Genomic DNA, 22,294 nt, shown 5'->3' on the forward strand with positions numbered 1-22,294 from the left:
GGGGGCGCTCGCGGGCTAGAAACGTCGGTTCCGCAAACTCGCCTGGTTGACGTCACCGCGCACGTCCCGCCCCCCAGCCTGCGTCTTGACCAATCGCTGCTTCGCTTTCCTCCAAATGGTACCGCCCCCAGTTTGGCGCCTAAAGTTTTCTTTCCCCTTGAAGCACGTGTCGCTTCTATGAATTGGCCCATTTGTAGCTTATTATTATTAATAATAATAATATTAATATTAATAAGAAGAATTATAATAATATATTACTCGCCTTAGGCTGGGTTCCAATAAAAAAAAAGAAAAATAATAATTTTATACCCGCTCCTCCTGATAGCTTGAGGCAGGTTACATCAGTCATAATAATAATAACAATAATGTACCCGCTGCTCCTGATAACTTTAGGCAGATTACAACAAAGTCATAATAATCATAATAATAATTTATTACCTAACTCCTGATAGCTTGAGGCAGGTTACAACAGTCATAATAATAATAATAATAATAATAATTTATTACCCACCTCTCCTGATAACTGTAGGCAGTTTACAACAGTCATAATAACCATTATAATAATTTATTACCTGCCTCTCCAGATAACTTGAGGCATTTTATAAAAGTCATAATAATAATAATAATAATAACAACAACAATAATTTATTACCCACCTCTCCTGAAAACTTGAGACAGGTTACAACAAAGTTATAATAATAATAATAATAATAATAATAATAACAATAACAACAACAACAACAACCATGTATTACCCACCTTTCCTGATAACTTGAGATAGGTAACAAAATAATAATAATAATAACTATTATTATTATTATTATTATTATTATTATTATTTGAAACACAACAAGATGAGTCCACAGCAGACACTCTGCTGGCTGTTGAATTGGATCACACGTCGGACCCTTCCCAAGTGTCTAGGACTGTGTGATGAATCGGCGAATAATGCATGCAGATCCCAGTAAGGTGGCCTTCAGCAGCTGGCAGATGGTAATTTTGTCAGCGCAAATTGTGTTTAAGTGCAAGCCAAGATCTTTAGGCACTGCACCCAGTGTGCTGATCACCACTGGGACCACCTTGACTAGCTTGTGCCAGAGTCTTTGCAATTCAATCTTTAAATCCTCATATCGTGTCAGCTTTTCCAGTTGTTTCTCTGCAATCCTGCTGTCACCTGGGATTGCAACATCGACAATCCATATTTTGTTTTTTAACACGATTGTGGGGTCAGGAGTATTATGCTCCAAAACGCTGTCTGTCTGAATCTGGAAGTCCCAGAGGAGTTTGGAGTGTTCATTCTCTGTAACTTTTTCAAGATTGTGATCCCACCAGTTCTTTGTCGCAGGCAGATGGTATTTGTGGCACAAGTTCCAATGGATCATCTGAGCAATGGTGTTATGCCTCTACTTGTAGTCTGTCTGCGCCATCTTCTTGCAGCAGCTGAGGATTAGATCTATTGTTATTATATATTATTATATATTAATTATTAATATTATTAATACTATTAATAATTAACAATAACTAATAATAATGTATATATTTATTATTATTATTACTATTATTTATTACTTGCTTCTCCTGATAACTTAAGGCAGGTTACAACAGTAATAATAATAATAATAATAATAATAATAATAATTTATTACCCACCTCTCCTGATACCTTGAGGCAGGTTACATAATAATAATAATAATAATAATAATACACTGGCAGATTATGTGAAAAGCTGTCAAGAACCAGCATTGATGGAAGTCAATTGTAGAAAACTGAGTAAAGCGCAAAAGACAAAGAGTGTATACCGTAATAATACAATGCAGAGCTGAAAAGAAAACTGGCAAAAGAAGGTTCTCCAGGAACAGTTCCTGGGAAAAACTGAGAGCAAAATGGACAAAGAAAAAACATGAATGTGGCTCACAAATTTAAGTTTGAAAAAGAAGATGGAGGGCCTGATTCTTCCAGCCCAAGAACAAGACATCAGAACTGGAAATTAAAAGTCAACAACAGATTCCAAGTACAGATTCTGCAAGGAAGCAGGCAAAACGATGGATCACATACTCTGCTGCTGCAAGAAGATTGCGTAGATGGACTACAAGCAGAGGCATAACACCATTGCTCAGATGATCTATCAGATGATCCACAAAAGCACAAAAAGAGGCTCACAGCCAAGCTGTAAATAATATCCCATTTAAAGTCCAGTCACCAAGTTACTGCATATGTTGCCTAAGGTTTGCTTTTTCCTTTTAATTTGTGTCTTTCTACATAAAGAACAGTGGCTGGCACCTTTAGGGCTTTTTAAAAAACTGAGCTTTTGTGATATCAGTTCACTTTTTCAGAGGCATTGATGGAAAACAGTCTTGCAGCCACAAGGGCTTTAGCACAGCGACAGGGCTTTTGGGATAGATTAGAGTGGAAACAGGTGGTAAAATATAAAGATAAAAGTTTCCCCTGGCATTAAGTCTAGTCATGTTCGACTCTGGGGGGTGGTGCTCATTTCCATTTCTAAGCTGAAGAGCCAGCATTGTCCGTAGACACCACCTAGGTCATGTGGCCAGCATGACTGCATGGAGTGTCGTTACCTTCCCGCAGAAGCGTTACCTATTAATCTACTCACAGTTGCATGCTTTCGAACTGCTAGGTTGGCAGAAGCTAGGGCTAACAGCAGGAGCTCACTCCACTCCCTGGATTTGATCCACCAACCTTTTGGTCAGCAGGTTCAACTACCTGGCAGTTTAACTCAATGTGCCACCAGGGGAAACAGATGGAGCTTTATACAAATTGCTTTTAAAAATAATAACCCATTATTATGCAATATGTTAAGTAATAACGATACTACTCTCCCAACATTTGCAGAACTGATATCCAGGGTTTCACTTCATGATTTCACTTACCATATTCACTTGGGGGCTTCTGTACGAGCTGTTGATCCCAATGAAAACACTAGCCGACACACATTTTGGTGCCTCAAGTATTAGTCTTGTTTGGTATATTTGCCCTGCTGAGTCCCAAAATTGCACCAGTTTTCCCTTTTCAGCTCTAGTTTTTGAGATACAGTGAAACCTCGACTTAAGAGTGTCCCAACTTAAGAGCATTTTGAGTTAAGAAATCGCAAAGTTGGAAGAGACTCCAGAGAACGACAGTCATGCAGATGTTCAGGTCAGAAGAAAAATGCATACCATACTTTAAAAAATAAAGTTTTAATGACAGAACCAGGCAATGTTTGTGGTTTTTGTGTATTTTAAATAATTCTAATGGTTTTTAATTCTGGGTTCCTGTGAGTTTTCGGGGCAGTATGTTCCAGAAACATTATCTCCTGATGTCCTGAAGTTAATGCTTCTGGAACATGGCCATACAGCCCAGAAAACTCACAGCAACCCAGTGATTCTGGCCATGAAAGCCTTTGACAACACATTTTAAATTCTATTTTTAAGTAGTTCTAGATTTAATTCTGTTTTCGTGTTTATAGTCTTTAAGTTTTCAATTTAATATTGCATTGTTTTTTCGCACTGTTTACTTAGTACTATTTAAGAAAACAAAACAAAACAAAAAATAAAAAGGGTGGGGGTGTTATATTAATCACCAGGAGTATTGCTGCTCTGATCTTTTATAGTCTCTGTTGTTCTGTCTCAAATTTTCCAGAATGACATCAGCATGAGTCTTCTTGCACTCTACACCCACATACAGTAATTATGCTGCTCTCCTGCCAAGATACACAATACAAAGCCAATATAAAACTGAACTTCCTCCTTCATATCTAAGCACAGTGGTTGCTATGCCAAATCCCGTGGAGCCCGGGCTTCAGATCAGATTTAATATGCATAACAGTAGCAATCAATATGTGGCCCTCTAGATTAGAGTTTTCCAAACTTTTAATATTAGTGATACACTTTTTACATGTGCATCCTTTCGCGACACAGTAATTCAGTTTCACTGACAAACTGGAGTTTAAACCAACCCTTTCTAAGAGTTTAATGCAATAGATAGATAAATAAATCTATATAAATAAAAATGTAAATGTCTGTTCGTAAATGACCTCAAATCTCCCAAAATATTTCACCGATTGTTTTGAAATTTGGACACAACATAGCATTAAAACAGGCGAATGTTTTTATGCTGTTGCATACCTACTATTATATAGATGTCACACCTATGACAGGTAAAAACATGCTTGGCGTCAAAACAGTGCCATCTACTGGACGTCCAAAGCAAAATATTGTGAAGCGACCTCTTCAGGGCTGGAGCCGCCATTAGGGATCCGCGGCCTGGTTGCCCCACATCGAGCCTGCCTTCCTCCCTCTGGAGCAGAAGCAGGAGAAGAAGAGTGGGAAAAGGGCGGCGGGGCAGGTAGGGAAGTCCAGGCCAGGGAGAGGGGCAGGGCAAGGGCCCAGGGGAGGGAGGCAATTAGGTAGGACCAACCTAAGCTTTGGGCTCCCGTAGTCTCATGCCCTGTCCAGCCTTGCCTTGCACCGCCTCACACCCGTGTCTCCAGGAAGACGGGAGGCTCAAAAGAAAGGAAGGATTAAATGGTAGGCTTGACTCTCCTGAAAGCCATCTGTGCTTGGTGCTTGGCTCTCCTCCTGATTCGCTTCACCCTTCCCCTGCCTCGGGGTCAGAAGGAAAGAAGGATTGAATTGTAGGGAGAGATAGTTAGGAAGGAAGGGAAGAGTTTATATAGACCAGTATCATTGTTATTATCGGTATCATATACACCGGTATTATTATTATATAGATATGGGCCAGTATTATTGTTATTTACACCACTATTATTATTTTTCAGACAATGGAACAACAATATTATATACCCATATTCAATACCATATACTAATTTAGCTGTCCGAACACATCTCCCCCTATGAACCATCGCAGAGATTAAGTTCCTCTGGGGAGGCCCTACTCTCCGTCCCGCCATTGTCACAGGTGCGATTGGTGGGGATGAGACAGGGCCTTCTCGGTGATTGCCCCCCACCTATGGAACTCCCTTCCTGGTGAGATTAGATCGGCCCCCTCTCTCCTGTCCTTCAGAAGGATGGTCAAAACTTGGCTGTGGGACCAAGCTTTTGGGGCAGTGCAATAAGGTAGTGATAGAAAACCACCAGGCCTATTTAGATTTGATGCAGATGACCAAGACGGTTTTAAACAGTGCATTTTAATATTTTGATAAATGTTTTTAATGTTTATGCATATTCATATGAATTCTTGTCCTGGCATTGAATGTTTGCCATGTATATGCTGTGCTCTGCCTCCCCCCGAACATTCCTGGCACAGAAAACGCACGGAGGCCGATTTCTTCCGAACATTGACGAACGCCGCCTAAGGCCAGGATCGGCCTGAACGGAGGAGAGGCGATGGCTTCCGGATCTGTCCGACCTTTTCCGAAGGCCTTCGTCGAGAGGGCGGGGCTTAAACGAAGGGGAACCGAGCGCTCACGAAGCTCCCTCGCCCCTCCTCGGCGGAGTTTGAATCGCAGCCTGGAAGACTAGGCCGGAAAGTGGGGCTCGAGTCCGGAAGTGAGCGGGGCGGCCGCTTCCTGTTTCCTGTCGGGCGCCACACTCCTCCGCCTCGCGTTTAGGGTGGTGGCCGTTCCCTCAGCAGGGCTCTCGGCGGTTATTTTCCCCCCTCAGCTGAGGCCCACACGCTTTTCGACGAAGCCTGACAGAGAGCCGCCCCGATGCAGGCCATCAAGTGTGTGGTGGTGGGAGACGGGTAAGGGCCTTCTCTTTTCTTCTCCACTCGAGCTGGGTGGCCATCTGTCGGGGTTGCTTTGATTGTGCTTTCTCAGCATGGCAGAATAGGGTTGGACTAGATGACCCTTGGGGTCTCTTCCAACTCTCTGGTTCTCCCATTGAGAAAAAGGAGGGGATTATTGTTATGATTATTGGTTGAGTTTCTCCACAGTGCTTGAGGCCAAAAGTGTTTTGGATTTCGGATTTTCCCCATACTTTGGCCCCTTCCTCTCAGCTGAATAAAATCCCACGTTTCCTGCTTTGAACTGCGTTATATGGCAGTGTGGACTCGGAAAACCCAGTTCAAAGTAGATATTATGGGATTTTCTGTCTTTATAATTTGGGGTTATGTGGTTGTATGGTAAGGCCCATTGTTGTTTTATTATGGAACAATTGTAACTGAACTTTTACAGTAGGATATGGATGTATGGAAAGGCCTTTTGTTGTTTCATTATGGAACAAGTGTAGCTGTACTTTTACAGTAGGCATGGGCCCTCCAGATGTTTTGGACTTCAGCTCCCACAATTCCTAACAGCCACTTAGGCAGAAAAAATGTAATGCAAAGATATAGAATGGGGGACGCTTAGCTTGAGAGCAGTATGTGTGAAAAAGATCTTGGGGTCCTCGTGGACAACAAGTTAAACATGAGCAATGATGTGATGTGGCGGAAAAAAAAGCCAATGGGATTTTGGCCTGCATCAATAGGAGTCTAGTGTCTAGATCAGGGGTCCTCAAACTGAGGCCCGGGGGCCAGATACGGCCCTCGCTCAGGATCAACCTAAGTCTGGAATGACTTGAAAGCACACAACAACAACAACAACCCTACTTCATCAGTCAAAAGCAGATCCACACTTCCCATTGAAACACTGATACATTTATATTTGTTAAAAATGGTCTTCATTTTAATTATTGTATTGTTTTAAAGTGTTTTTTGCACTACAAATAAAATATGTGCAGCGTGAATAGGAATTCATTCATTTTTTTTCCTTTCAAATTATAATCCGGCCCTCCAACAGTTTGAGGGACTGTGACCTGGCCCTCTGTTTAAAAAGTTTGAGGACCCCTGGTCTAGATTCAGGGAAGTCATGCTTCCCTCTATTCTGCCTTAGTTAGACCACACCTGGAATATTGTGTCCAGAGGAGGGTGACTAAAATGATCAAGGGTCTGGAGAACAAGCCCTATGAGGAGTGGCTTAAGGAGCTGTACATGTTTAGCCTGAAGAAGAGAAGGCTGAGAGGAGACATGATAGCCATGTATAAATGCATGAGAGGAAGTCATAGGAAGGAGGGAGCAAGCTTGTTTTCTTCTGCCCTGGAGACCAGGACACGGAACAATGGCTTCAAACTACAAGAAAGCAGATTCCATATGAACATTAGGAAGAACTTCTTGACTGTGAGAGCCGTTCAGCAGTGGAACTCTCTGCCCCGGAGTGTGGTGGAGGCTCCTTCTTTGGAAGCTTTTAAACAAAGGCTGGATGGCCATCTGTCGGGGGTGCTTTGAATGCAATTTTCCTGGTTCTTGGCCAGGGGTTGGACTAGATGGCCCATGAGGTCTCTTCCAACTTTATGATTCTACGTCCAAAACACCCGGAGGGCCCAAATTTGCCCATGCCTGTTTTACAGCTTTTATGTCATTCATTCCAGTAGCTGGGGCTTGGAATACTTGTCCTCCATTCTCATTAGTACATATGTCAAGAAGAGCGTCTGGTTTTGAAAATTATTTCTCTTTATAGATTTCCTCACAGTATGTAAGTTTGTGTATATATACAAGCAGTCCCCAAATTACGAATAGGATCGATTCTATGGTTTTGTTCTTAAGTTGAAATTTGTATGCAAGTTCGGAACAGGGAAATTTTAAAGCAGGCCTAGGAAAATTTGGGCCCTCCATGTGTTTTGGACTTCAACTCCCACAATTTGCTGTTAGGAATTGTGGGAGTTGAAGTCCAAAACACATGGAGGGCCCAAGTTTGGCCAGGCCTGCTTTAAAGTAACTCCAGCCAAATATATGTACACATTAGCTTTGGATTGCATAGGGGTTAGCACCCCTGTGCCATTTCTTTACTATCTGAGCTCTGTTCAAAAGATTTCCCCTCTCTTTCTGTTCCTCTGAGAATTGGATTTTGAAAAAAAAAATTGGATTGGAGATAAAGCTTGAGTGGAAACCCCTTTTCGCCATGATAATAACTTCCAGGAGTGGATTTCCCTTCTTAAAGGTAGATTTCGCCCACTTTCTGTTGTCTCAGACCCCATCTTAACTAGGAGTTGTTTGTAAGTAAGTGTACTTGCCCTCCCACATTTGTGGAGGGAGGGGGACAGAAGTCTTCAGGGGTCTGTTTTCATATTGCATCCAACAATTCATATTCATATTGCATCCAGCAATGCCCGTGTTAAGTCTTTTATAATGATAAATATAATAAGTAGCAATTGTTTATTTTGGGGTTTTATGAATGGTTTCATTAGAAAATTTGGAAAGATCTGAGTGAAGGATAACTCCCATCATCCTGGGTCAATTTCCCCAAACACTGCCAGTATTCAGAGTTGGTCATGTGTGCCAGGTGAGGTCCAGATCCATCATCCGTTTGGTTCATGGTGCTCTCAGGATGTGGGTGAACTATAACTCCCAAAATTCAAGGTTGATTCCCCCCAAACTCCACCAGTATTCATTCTGTGTGCCAAGTGTGGTACAGATCCGTTTCTGGCTGCAGTCACAGAGTCTCTGGATGCGGGGTGAACTGAAACTCCCAAAATCCAAGACCAACCCCCCCCCCCCAAACCCCTCCAGTATTTTCTGCTAGTCATTGGGGCAGGGGTGTTTGTGTGCCAAGTGTGGCCCAGGTCAGTCGTTGGTGGGCGTCACAGGCCTCTCTGGAAGTGAGAGCCAATAGGAAGCCCGCAAACATATGCCACCCATATACACACACATACATCCAGTTTTAATAGATAGATAAGATATAGATCAGTGGTTCTCAACCTGTGGGTCCCCAGATGTTTTGGCCTTCAACTCCCAGAAACCCTAACAGCTGGTAAACTGGCTGGGATTTCTGGGAGTTGTAGGCCAAAACACCTGGGGACCCACAGGTTGAGAACCACTGATATAGATGATACTATTCTATAGTGAATAAACAACAAAAAGTAAAGCAAGTTATTAAATATTGAAACCCCTTTGGGATTTTTGTTCCATTCTGTACATAATGAGATATCCTGGAGATGGGACCCAAGTCTAAATGCAAAATTTAGTTATTTTTATATTCACCTTCCAATCATAGCCTGAAGGTCATTTTATACACAGTATTTTAAATCTTTTAAAACAAAGTGTTTGAAGCATCAGAAAGTGAAGGTGCTGCTATTTCACTCTCCCAGGTGGAGCGTTTTGGAATTCCAGATAAGTGATGCTCAAGCTGTGTTATCATTTTATGATTTTCCCCCAATAAAAGGAATCAAGAGGTCTGGCAATGTATGTATAACTGTTCAAATTAAAAACAACATAAAAACCAAGGTGAAAAAAAAAATCTTTAAATGCCCCCCCTCCCCATGAAGTTTGTTTAGCTCTATAGAGGTGTATATGGTTGCTTCTTCGTGGAATGTAAATTTTTCACATTTGATTGCATGTGCCTATAAGGCATTTGTGACAGTCACGATTTCTCTCCTTTTTAACATTCAGAGGACCGCTTTGGAGTGGATTAAGTGAGAGGGAAGGGGCCATCCAAGGCTGCTCCTGTTCATGACTCAGTAGAGACTGAGACTCCCAAGCCTTAGTCCAACACTTTAGCCATTTTGTTCATTAAATCCACCTAAACTGCTTTTCCTCATTGCCGGGAAAAGACAGAAAGGAGAAGCCATTCTTCCTCTATCCTAATTTTTAGTTGCTTTGTTTACACCTTCTGAGAATGTAAAAGTATTACTTTACTTCTCCTTTTTCAGTCTTTTAAATTTTATTTATGTACTGATCAATTGTGGATCAAGTCAAATTCTCACCAGTGTGTTCAGGAGCACTTCTTTCTGGTTAGTATGTTTAGGATTCGATCTTCAGCTGTCCCCTGCATGGGCAAGGCCCTAGGAAGTCTGTCTGTAGTCTTGAGTAAACATGTGCATGTCTTCAAAGTTTGCCACACCCATTTAGTTTCCTTTACACCATCCCTATGTCTTAGTTCAGACATTCTCAGTCTGCAGCCCTCCAGCTGTTTGGGCCTCGAACTCCCTAATTTTCTGACCAATTAACAGGTTGACTAGGACTTCTGGGAGTTGGAGGCCCATACAGCTAGAGGACCACACTTTGAGAATGCTTGTCTTGATTTTCCCTAATGCTGCTTTATTTATGTACTCATTGCATATCCTCTCTTAAGGAGTTTTATCCCCACCCCAAGTTGCTTCTATTAGGACAAACTTCTTTTTGTTTATTTCAAGTTTTAGAAGTACCATTATTGGGGTGGTGGGGGTGGTGGTGAAAAACCTGGAAACAAAATCCAAAATAAATTAGGAATCAAAATTCAACTCAATTGCAAGATCTATATTTCAGTCTCAACAACAGCAGGTCTAGACATTTGACTTAGGACTCTTCATGTTGAATCAATCACAGACCAAGGACAGGCTATGCTGTTGGGCATCTTCTCCATATAGAAACTACAGTTGTTTGTTTGTTAACTTGGGCTGAGCTGGTTGACATGTGAGGAAAAGACTGCAATAATTCAGTGGTGACTCTGGAATTGGTGATAAAAGGGAAAGATAACTGAGAATGGAAGGGAAGTCTGGTGTGTATATGTGTTAACAACAAGAGAGTGGGGTGGTTTATGTGAAAGAAGAGAATCTCTGAAAAGACAAACAAGGACAATAAGACCAAATATTGGTTATTTCAAGTGTGTAAGTGAAGAAATCATGACCATATAGAAACTGAAAAGGCATGGTGTATATAGAGTTACTAGCAAAAGAAATTATGACTCCAAAATATAGTGGATGGTATTGTTTTTAAACCTGCTGTGGTATTAGTGTAAAACCTCTGTTCTCTTTTGAGGTTAACAAAGGAAACCCACTTCCGAAACCATACTGTTAAACCTATTTATCAGGAAGTCATCAAATTGTATTCATTGGCCTGAGCTTTAAAAGTTTTTTGTTTTACTCAGAAGTAAGTCAGGTTTCTTGTTCAGACTTCTTTGGGATATTAAGTTACTGGTCTGTGCTATCTTATCAGTTAAGATATTAGGTATAGCCAAAGCATTTACTTACAAATTATTTAAACTACTGGTTTTCTCTCTGTCTCTAAAAAGCTTGTAAATGTTGTATATTTGAATAGTAAATAGTTTGCACAGTTTTAGCTTTTAGAACATAGTTGATTCCCCCCCCCCCCCTCTCAAAATAGTAGCATTCTCTTAAGGAATATAACTTTGAGAAATCCCTAAGCACCTGGTCATCCAGATACCTAAACTTATAATGGCTTTTTCCCTACCTCTGGCTAGTACCTTACCTATGATTCTAGTTCTCAAGAATTTGAAATATTTTTCCAGCCATGCCTCTATTGACTTTTGATTTTCTTTTAACGTACGTGGAGGAGCAGAACATATTCCAGAGTTTACATTCATGCACATTCAAGGAAAGAAAGAAAAAAAACTCATCTCCCATCTTGTTGTGGTTGCACTCTTGGTTTCCTATGAATAAAGCTTTCAGAAGGAGCCACTTGTGAAGAGCAGAGTGACTGTAATTTCTAGTCAGAGGAACGTGAATCTTGTTTCTTGGTATACTTTGCTTGTGTACTGCAAATTCCCTGTGTGGATATAGCGTAATGTACTTTTACTATGGAATCACTAACAGTGAAAGTCAGGCCACTCAGGGCCCTTCCAAACAGGCCCTATATCCCAGGTTTTTTGTTTATCCCAGATTATCTGGCAGTGCTGACTCATATAATCCAGTTTGAAGCAGAAAACTTGGGATCAGATCCTGGGATATAGTGCCTGTCTGGAAAGGCCCTCACAGTCAGGCTCAGAGGAGCACTTCTCACCACAGAGTAGGAGCAGGTCATTTAGGTAGCAGAAAGGGGAGAATCTGAAGTCAGTTCAGAGAAACCTGGTGGATCAGATTAGAGGCCTGTCTAGTTGCACTTACTCTTTCTCTCAGTGGTCAATTAGATACTATTGTAAAACGTACAAGTGTGATCTCAGGATAGTAGCTATCATCTGCTTTGTTCCTCAGTGACAGGTATTCAAAGTAATGATAATTGAGGTAGTATAGGATGAGAAAGATTCTCTTGCCTTCCATGAATTGGGAGTAATTCTATTGCAAATTTCAGTTTGCTTGGTCTACCTATATTTTTTGGTAAGGAAATTACGTACATGGGTTTGCTTTGATCGTTGTTTGCAAAAGAGTAGCGTTTATCTTTCCTTAATTTCTTACCACTCATTTTCATATAGATGACTCAGAGTCTAAGTCACTAAGACTGCATGGATCTGCATGTGTATTTATATTTCTTATCCTACCTTCCATTATGTGGAGCTCAAGCTCAAGCCGCTCCGAGCCCCAGGGGAGTGGCGGCATATAAGTTCAAATAATAAATAAATAAATAAATAAATAAGACAGTTCACACAGTTCTTCCCTTCCCATTTTATTGTTTCAGCAGTCCTCAGCATTGTGTTGAGATTTCATCTCAGGGTTCTTCAGTCTAATTCAACAATAATATGTCATACTATTATGCCCCCTCCCTTATTAATTTTGAAATGCAACAGGAATTTGGACTTCAGTAGTTAAATGGCATTGTTACATCTGTCTCTATAGAGAGGTAATGTTCTTAAAGCCATTTTAATAAAGATGCAACTCATCAGTATACTTTCAGGTGCACTCAGATCTGGCATGTGGTTTGTTACAGAATATACTGAACAGTGCATACTATTATAACACCCTCTAAATTTTAGTTCTTGGAAAAAGGTCTGTTGGCATAATCTCAGTGCCATTTTCTTTCTTCTGAACAGACCTCAGAAAAGCATTGAGGGTCAGCTGGAAAACTAGACCGGCTTTATGGCCTTAGATTTTAAAAAACCCACAGAAATAAAAATCCCGAGATACCTGATTATAACTAAGCATCATAACAAATTTGTGTAGCTTCTTTAAAAATTTCAAACTATGTAATGTTTTGGTCCTGATATTACAGAGGAATTGAAAAATGTTTTGAGTAATCCATAGAGATTTCGTTTTTATGTCAATACAGTGTTATTCTCTCTGATAATCTCAAGACAAGTATGGCATTCAATTCTGAAATTGCTGATAAAGAATCTGGAGGTTGATAATGGAACTGATGTAGACCATTATGGTATTAAGCTAATAAACTGCCCCTTTCAAGAAATGTATTTAATATGTGCTAAGACTCGTACAGTTTTCAAGTGTTGTGTAGGCTGAAAGAATGGCTACACCCATAGGTTTAGCACAATTTGTTCTGATGACTTGTTATGGAAGCTGATTCCATGCAAAGAAATCTGGGGTCACAAAGGTTTAAAGATATGAACATTCCCTAATTTATTGTCGAAGGGTTTCATGGTCAGAATCATTGAGTTGCTATGGGCTTTCTGGGCTGTATGGCCATGTTCCTGAAGCATTCTCTCCTGATGCTTGGCCCACATCTATGGCAGGTATCCTCAGAGGTTGTGAGGTCAATTGGAAACTAGGCAAGTGGGGTTTATATATCTGTCGAATGTCCAGGGTAGGAGAAATAATTATTATCTGCTGCAGGCAAGTGTGAATATTGAAATTAGCATTAAATGGCCTTGTACCTTCAAAGCCTGGCTGCTTTCTGCCTGGGGAATCCTTTGTTGGGAGGTGTTAGCTGGCCCTGATTGTTTCCTGTCTGTGATTCTTTATTTATGTTCTGAGTTTAGAGTATGAACAGAAAGGAGGAAAACATTAAAATGAACAAAATCTGACTAACAGACAAAATTCTAAAATCAGGACAGTAAACAAAGAGCGACACTCAAAAACAGGGGAATTCCAGACAGGAAACAACCAGGGTCAGCTAACAAAGGATTCCCCCAGGCGGGAAGCAGCCAGGATTTGAAGCTGCAATACCATTCAGTGCTAATCAAGGTGGCCAATACAAATTTCACACTTGCCTCCAGCAGGCAAGAGTTCTTTCTCCCGCCCTGGACATTATTCCACAGATATATAAACCCTGCTTGCCTAGTTTCCAACAGACATCACAACCTCTAAGGAATGCCTGCCATAGATGTGGGCCAAATGTCAGGAGAGAATGCCTCTGGAACATAGCCATACAGCCCGGAAAATTCACAGCAATCCACATTACCTAATGTTTTAAAAGCCTACTTATTGCCAATAACAGTGTATGCCTAAGAATGAGTTTATGAGCTACAATATACATAGAAGTATAAACCGATATGATACATTTTAATCTTATGCGTTTATTTTATTTTATTTACAGAATAGGTTTAGTAGAAAAGGAAGTTGCTTTTTATAACTGTCTGGTCCTACTTTCAACGTTGGCAGTTAGACTAGACAGGAAAGATCAGGCAGAATGGAACTGTAACAACCACTCACCTATTCTGTTTGTGGTAATTCTTCCATAATTTGAATAGTTACATGCCTGGCATTATTATCTTGTTACTTAGAGAGACCTTGGCCTTAACTGAATGTTTTCAGAGCTTTTTGTGTATTTGAATGGAATGAATTGTTACAGAGCCTGGGATGATTAAACTATTTTGAAGTTGAGTTTCTGTACAGAACTGATTCACAGGGCACAAAGCCAGAAAGCTGAGAAGGCAGGAAGCCTAGAATGGAAGAATTTTACAATGGAGGCTTGTGGGACTTGCTCGTTCTTGTTGGCGTTTCCTTGCTTTAGTGCTGTGTTCCACAAACCAGAGCCCTCCAGATTTGTGACTATGATTTCTCTAAAAAAGTGACAGAACCTATAAACCTCAGAAGTTCTGCATTACAACAAAGTTCCTGGAGAGGGGTGGGAGATTGGTTCCTTGGTACACAGTAGATAAGTCCTGGCCTAAAATGTTGTTCATAAATGGAAGGGGTAATTTCATAAAAAAGACAAAATAACATATCCCATAATCTAACTTTTTGAAATTTTCCCCCAAGAAATCTCCAGAGCAAATGGCTCAACTGTACTTTTTGGAGAAGGGGAATAGGGTTGCTCCCCTCAGAAGACTCCCCCCCCCTTTTAAGCCTACAGCTATAGAAAATATTTATTGGGTCTAATGTGGAACTATACCTCATAGGTATTTCCTGGATTACAAATTCTTTTTTTTTTAGTTTTTTTTAATTGTATAATATATAGAAACATACAATCTTTGAAAACAACATTCAAAATACCAGTATTTTCCCCAATCCCACCACCACCACAACCCCCCCCCCCCCAACCCAGGAACAATTAAGTACTTTTGCTGTGTTTATTACAATTGTTCAATCATGGGAATAGTCTTATTTAACACCGTATATTTATCTTTCCCCTTTATTCTGTAAATGAGACCCTTCCATTTTACTTCCCATGTCCTTCTGCTTTGACCCGTCATATAGTAACTTTTCCTTTCACTAATATAATCTTGGGGAAGGTAATCAGCTAGATATTTATACCAAGTTTTTACATCCCATTTCTTGTGGTCCTTCCAGCCCAGGGCCACTGAGGCTTTGATTGCCTCTATCATGTGTTTTATTATTTCCTCACTTTCTTTATTTTCCCCTTTACTTTCCAATTTCTGGGTGAAAAATTGAGTCTTGTTCCATTCTATATTTATCCCTAGTAGCTCCTACATTTCCTTCCTGATTATTTCATGGAACTTTTGGATTTTTTTCGCATTCCCATCACATGTGGGTGTTTGTTCCTATTTTTCAGCAGTTGTGCCAACATAATTTTGGGCACGTTTTCATAATATGCGCCAATTGCACGGGAGTTCTGTACCATTTTGTCAGTATTTTCCGTTGCATTTCTTTAATCTTTAGATGTTTTATTTTATTGATTGAACTCATCTAAATTTGAAGTATCTGGATTACAAATTCGAAGTATCTGAATACATTTGGTAGCCTCCATCTCTGTTGTATCGTTTACCAATGTCTGATAAAATATGTAATCTTTAGGAATTTTCTAGGTATTTCAGCAAAACGTTTTAGTATTCTTGGGCCCAGAGTTCTTCATTTCAATAAGTCTCTCCATTATTGGCTGTTTCACATATCCACACAAGGTCTGGGGACATATGAAGGCCGTACTTAACTTCCTGTTCCATAAGATTGTTTATCTCCAAATAACTTGTTTTGTTTTGTTGTTCTATTCTCAGCCTATAGTTTTTTTCTGTGCAAAACCTAAGAAACACATGAAGGTAGTACAGAATATAGTATTGTGTAGCCTTTTCTGGGTTTGGGGAGTATTGTAGTTTTGCTTGTGAAAAATTATGCATTTCTGCTTTAAAGCCTACAGTTCTATGTGCAGTTGTTTGGAATAAGTGCTGCTTAAATAGCAGTGTGTTATTAATGAGTAAACAAGCTTTCAATTGTTTTGTAAATTTAAAAATGCCTATACACATCTCTATGCCCATAAAATGAATGGTATGGTGAATGGAATGGTATGGAGCCCCTGGTGGTGCAGTGGGTTAAACCACTAAGCTGCTGAACTTGCTGACCAAAAGGTTGCAGGTTTGAATCTGGGAGCAGCGTGAGCTCCTGTTGTTAGCCCCAGCTTCTGTCAACGTAGCAGTTCGAAAACATGCAAATGCGAGTAGATCAATAAGTACTGCTTCCGCGGGAAAGTAACAGCGCTCCATGCAGTCATGCCAGCCACATGACCTTGGAGGTGTCTACAGGCAACGCTGGCTCTTCGGCTTAGAAATGGAGATAAGCACCAATCCCCAGAGTTGGACACGACTGGACTTAATGTCAGGGGAATACTTTTTTACTATGGTAAAGAATCAAAATGTTCAAATTTGAAAAGAAAGTAAATGGGTATATAACAACAACAACACTTTATTTATACGCCACTGCCATTTCCCATTGGCACTCGGGGCAGCTTGCAAAATAGCACACAGAGAAGCCACACATAAAATACATAATACATAAAATAAAATGCATCAACATGAAAACAATAATAACATTACAAAAACCAGGTATATAAATTGGATAAAACAACCTCTATTAAAATAGAATCAGTTAAATGATCCATGTAATCAATATAGCAGCCCAGCTGAATGCACAGAATGTAGATATAAAGTGCTAAGTGATTGGCAATCGGTTCTGGTTACTGCCTAAATGTTATCAATTGCCTGCTGGGAAAAACAAGTTTTTAACTCTTTCCTAAAGTGTTGTAGTGTAGGGGCAGTTTACTGGGGAGGGTGTTCCAGACTGGGGGGGGGGGGGCTACCACTTAGAAGGCCCTCTCCCTTGTCTCCACCAACTGCTCCAAAGACAGAGGTGGGACCAAGAGTGGGGGGCTTCTCTGGCAGATCTTAGAGGGGAGATGCTGTCAGGCTGGACCTGAAGCATGTAGGGCTTTATAGGTGATAAACTGAACAATTGAATTGGGACTGGAAACTTATTGACATCCGGTGGAGCTGTTTCAATAGAGGCATGGTATGCTCCCTATAATTATTAATACCCCCATCCCATTTTGCCATTCCTAAAACAACTTTTTCCCCCTGTGGCTACAGAACTTAAAGAAATTGTACTTCTTCCATTCTTGTCTGGGACATTGGAAAGTAAAGCCCTTGGTTGCCTTGAAGTCCTGAAATGCTGAGTTCAGAATTTCCAAAGGGGAGGGTCAATTGATGAAAGGCTTGGCAATGTTGTGGGCCAGTTATTACTGGATAAGTGGGTGGGGTAACAATGAGCTAACAAACCTAACTTCCTTAATAGTTTTGTGGTAACGAGTTTCTTAGTAGAGATTAAAAGTCTGAACCTAAAGGTGCATATTTCTTCTTGTCTGACGCAAACATGAAGAAATGTAGCTCTGTCAGTCCATGGTAGAATGATAGAAATGTACACTAGAAAACATGCAGTGATTCATAAGTTTTTAAAAAGTTGGGAGATAATTTTATAGAGGCCACTATAATGTTGCAAAAGGAGGGCATACTGCAAAGTGATATGAACTTGGAAGTTCTCAAAGGCTTCCTTAAGTAAGATGGAAAATAAAGATTTTATTGATGTTGAAGTTTTTATATTGTAATTGTGTTTTGGGTGGCATTGAATTTTGCCTTGTGAACCGCCTCGAGTTGCCAGAAGGCTGAGAAGCGGTATACAAATACAGCAAATAAATAAATAAATAAATAGTCATACTTCAGTGTTTCTCAACCTAGGGTCGGAACCTCTGGGGGAGGTCGCAGGGGTTTTTTAGAGGTGTCTCCAAAAACCACGAGAAAACACATATTTCTGATGGTCTTAGGAACCCCTTTGGCAGAGAAGGCTGATGATCTCTCTGTTTGTCCTTCTCTTCCTTTTTTGGAAACGGACAGCAAATCCTCCCACCAAAAGCCCTCCTACTTCTGTGAATGTCCAGCTTCTCAGCTGGCCTCTCAGCCAAAGGGAGGGCTGTTTGTGAGATTCCAAGCGGGGAGGGAGAGCAGGCATGCTTGGCTGATAGCAGTGTGTGCACGGGCAAGGGAGAGCGTGTGAGGCTGGAGGGAGGCTTGCGTCAGTGAGTCCCCTCAAGGCAGGGGGAAAAGCATCCATGTGATGTGGGACTGAGAGTGGCCCAGCAGCATTTACAAGACAATCTATAACAGTAGCAAAAATGCAGTTATGAAGTAGCAACAAAAATAATTTTATGGTTGAGGGTCATCACAACATGAGGATCTGTATTAAGGGGTTGCGGCATTAGGAAGGTTGAAAAATACTGTCATACTGTTTGGACTTCATTTTTCATGTGCATGTTGTTTGGTGTGAAGAAGAAAAATTGCTGAAACACATCAAACAATTCTAGCCTTCTAGGATTAAACTTGTCCTGCATTTCATTAGGGTGGAGGTGGGGGTGCAGTTAGAGTTTCATGGTTAGAGTTTTGACGGTGAAGTGCTGTCTGGACAGGTCTGTTATACTCCTTCAAATGCATGGAACAGCCATAACAGGCTTTTCAAGGAATGCTAAGTTACATAGCCACACCTTACAATACCTGTGCTCACTACCAATGTCAGTATGCTGAATGCTTACATAGTGGCTTTCATTTTCAACTTTCTTTGCAGACTGTGTGATTACAGGAATAATCAGTCCTTTGGAAGGCAGTGAGCGCATGACTCTGGCTAAGGATGCAATCCTGGAGGTGTGATTGCAAGTTTAAAGTCCTGGTCTTGAGTTTATATTGCTAAATAGTCTTGCGAAATCATCGTAAGCTGCTACTTCCTCTAAGATCTGCTAGAGCTATTTAATATCTCCAGAGCTAAGGCTCCCCTCTATCCAGACATACCCCATCGTAGCCAGCTAGAGGCATCTGAAAAGCCCACAGACAGCATGAGAAGGCACCAGTTAAGATAGTGGTTCTCAACCTTCCTAATGCCATGACCACTTAATACAGTTCCTCACGTTGTGGTGACCCCCAACCATAAAATTATTTTCATTGCTACGTCGTAACTCTAATTTTGCTACCGTTATGAATCGTAATGTAAATATCTGATATGCAGATGTATTTTCAGTCACTGGACCAACTTTGGCACAAATACCTGATGCCCAAATTTGAATACTGGTGAGGTTAGGGCAGGATTGATTTTGTCATTTGGGAGTTGCTGGAATTTATAGTTCACCTACAATGAAAGAGCATTCTGCACTCCACCAACGATGGAATTGAACCAAACTTGGCATACAGAACTCCCATGACCAACAGAAAATACTGGAAGGGTCTGGTGGGCATTGACTTTGAGTTTTGGAGTTGTAGTTCACCTACATTCAGAGAGCACTGTGAACTCAAACAATGATGGATCTGGACCAAACTTTTCACGAATACTCAATATACGCAAATGTGAACACTGGTGGAGTTTGGGGGAAATAGGCCTTGACATTTGGGAGTTGTAGTTGCTGGCATTTATAGTTAATCTACAATCAAAGAGCATTCTGAACCCTACCAACGATGGAATTGGTCCAAACTTCCATACAGAACCCCCATGACCAACAGAAAATACTGTGTTTTCTGATGGTCTTTGGTGACCCCTTCTGACACTCCTTGCAACCCCCGCCAGTGGTCCCAACACCCATGTTCAGAAACTCTGAGTTAAGACCTTAAACCACAATCCTAGCTGATTCTGAATCTAGATGTTATAGTTTCACGTTCATGTAACAGGAAAATTTCTGGTACATCTGAGGAAGGGAGAATCTATGTCTTGTGGGAGTACAAAGGTTATTAAACCGAAACATGATCATTGGGAGACATCATACAGTGTTTTGAACTTGGGGAAATTCTGTTCCTGGCTAACAGCTACTGTCAGGGACCTTTTGTAGATATCTCTTAATATCTTTTTAAGAGAATATAAATCCACATTTCCCATACCATTTTTTGAGAAGCATTTTGAAAACTGGATGAAGAATAAAGGAAAGAAGAGGCAGCTGATGACAACTGGTTCCCACAAAGTGTGAACTGAAACAGGTCCTTTGTCTTGAGTAATGTCTGTTCATTTGGTAGCAAGAGTGAGGAGATCAAATTATTGTTAGGAGACCTTGAAAACTCAGGTGCCTGCCACTCAAGCTCTGCAAATGAATCACTGGGTCTAATTACTTTCAGCTTTTGATGTAATTTCTGTAACACTTCCCAATGTGGAAAATGTTAGGCCTCTGTTTTCATGACAACTAAGTGAAGGTTTAATTTGGGAGATAACACGTCACCCAATAAGTACAAAATTAATTTATCTTGGTTGAAGACAAATTGCTTCATGTAATATCAGATGTTGATGCATAACAATCTGTGCTGAAAGACTTAGTTGTTATTCTATTATGTCAATGTGTTCTTATTGGGATTTTTTTTTCTCTTACAGTGCTGTAGGTAAAACATGCCTACTCATCAGTTATACAACCAATGCATTTCCTGGAGAATATATCCCCACAGTGTGAGTAACTTATTTTCTTTAAATATAATCCCTTTCAATATCTGAAGCTAGGGTTCACATCTCTACCATGGAAAGCCAATGGGTGATCTTGAGCCAGTCACACTCTCTCAGCTTCAGAGGGAAGCAGAGGCAAATCCCCCCCCCCCCCAACAACTCCTGTGATAGGTTGCCACGCAGCACCACCACTAAAAGAAATTATAAACTGCACAGAGCAGTTTATGAAAACCTTAGGAAAATGCAAGTTGATTTAATCTAGCACCCAAAAATGAGGGGCCATACCAGATCTCCAGATAATTTTTTTATTGTGTCAGGAGTGACTTGAGTATTTGAAGTCACTTCTGGTGTGAGAGAATTGGCTGTCTGCAGAGATGTTGTCCAGGGGACTCCTGGTTGTGTTACCATCCTGTGGGAGGCTTCTCTCATGTCCCTGCATGGGAAGCTGGAGCTGATAGATGGGAGCTCACCCTGTCTTGCAGATTTGAACTGCTGACCTTCAGGGCAGCAGTTCAGCCAGCGCAAGGGTTTAACCCATTGTGCCACTTTGGCTCTGGATAATGGGGTGAACATAACATAAGGGGTTTTGTTAATGTGACTTCAGTATTATAGCTTTGGCTCAGGACAGATCCCAGCATTAACCAAAAGTCTACTCCAAAATTTTTCTTCTGTGTTTTGCAGCTGGTTTTGGGTGTGATGCCAGGGAAGTTTTTAAAAAAGGAAACTGCTGCTCCAGGCAGCAGTCTGGCACGTGCTTTGTGTATTTTTGTTCTCCTTTTTAAATTATGAGGCCTGGTGGCTGCAGAAATTCTGTTGAGAGCCACAAGTGGGCAGGGGGCTGCCTTTTTCTTTCTCCCTGCTGCATTGGATATTCCACAACTGAGCCAACTTATTATTTATTTATTTACTACGTTTATATACTGCCCCTCTCAGCCCAAGGGCGACTCGGAGCGGTCAACAATAGGCAACAATTCGATGCCGGTGCAGTTACAACAAATTAAAACAATCATAAATACTTTAAAATACTAACAGCAATATAAAAACATAAAAATCATACACAGCATTTAAAAACATTGTCAAAGCGTCTCCATCTCAAATCATCGTTCAGTTGCGTCATCAGTTGTCCATAATATCATATATCTATGCCATATTTGGAAAGGGCTGTTTGAAAAGCCAGGTTTTCACCATTTTTCAAAAGGACAGGAGGGAGGGAGCTGATCTTATCTCTCTAGGCAAGGTGTTCCACAGTTCCCAATACTTTGGAAAAACTCCTGAATTTCACTGGCTTTCTAGTTTTTAGCAGTGTATTTCACAGAAAAAACTATTAAAGAATTCACTGACTCTTCCGTCTTGTCCTTTAGCTTCGACAACTATTCAGCAAATGTGATGGTTGATGGAAAGCCGGTCAATCTGGGCTTGTGGGACACAGCTGGGCAAGAAGACTATGACAGACTACGCCCATTATCCTATCCACAAACAGTAAGATTTTATAGTGGAAGACCTGAAATATGTTGGTGGGTGACGGGGGCTTCAGGCGGCAGATTTGCAGATTGGGGGTGCTTCCAGTTTAGTTTCAT

The 22,294-nt window shown here is 40.8% G+C and overlaps 1 protein-coding gene across 1 annotated transcript in view; it reads left to right on the plus strand.

The window, feature by feature from the left end:
* The first annotated feature begins 5,446 nt into the window (after positions 1–5,446).
* LOC132782023 (ras-related C3 botulinum toxin substrate 1) overlaps positions 5,447–22,294 on the plus strand; it is a 30,606-nt gene continuing 13,758 nt past the window's right edge. The window contains exons 1-3 of the mRNA XM_060786662.2: positions 5,447–5,700; positions 20,652–20,723; positions 22,079–22,196. Coding sequence (XP_060642645.1) covers positions 5,666–5,700; positions 20,652–20,723; positions 22,079–22,196 — 225 coding nt within the window. The 5' untranslated portion in view covers positions 5,447–5,665. The remainder of the gene's footprint in view (positions 5,701–20,651; positions 20,724–22,078; positions 22,197–22,294) is intronic.

Source organism: Anolis sagrei, chromosome Y, assembly GCF_037176765.1.
Source record: "Anolis sagrei isolate rAnoSag1 chromosome Y, rAnoSag1.mat, whole genome shotgun sequence".
NCBI classification, from domain to species: Eukaryota; Metazoa; Chordata; class Lepidosauria; order Squamata; family Dactyloidae; genus Anolis; species Anolis sagrei.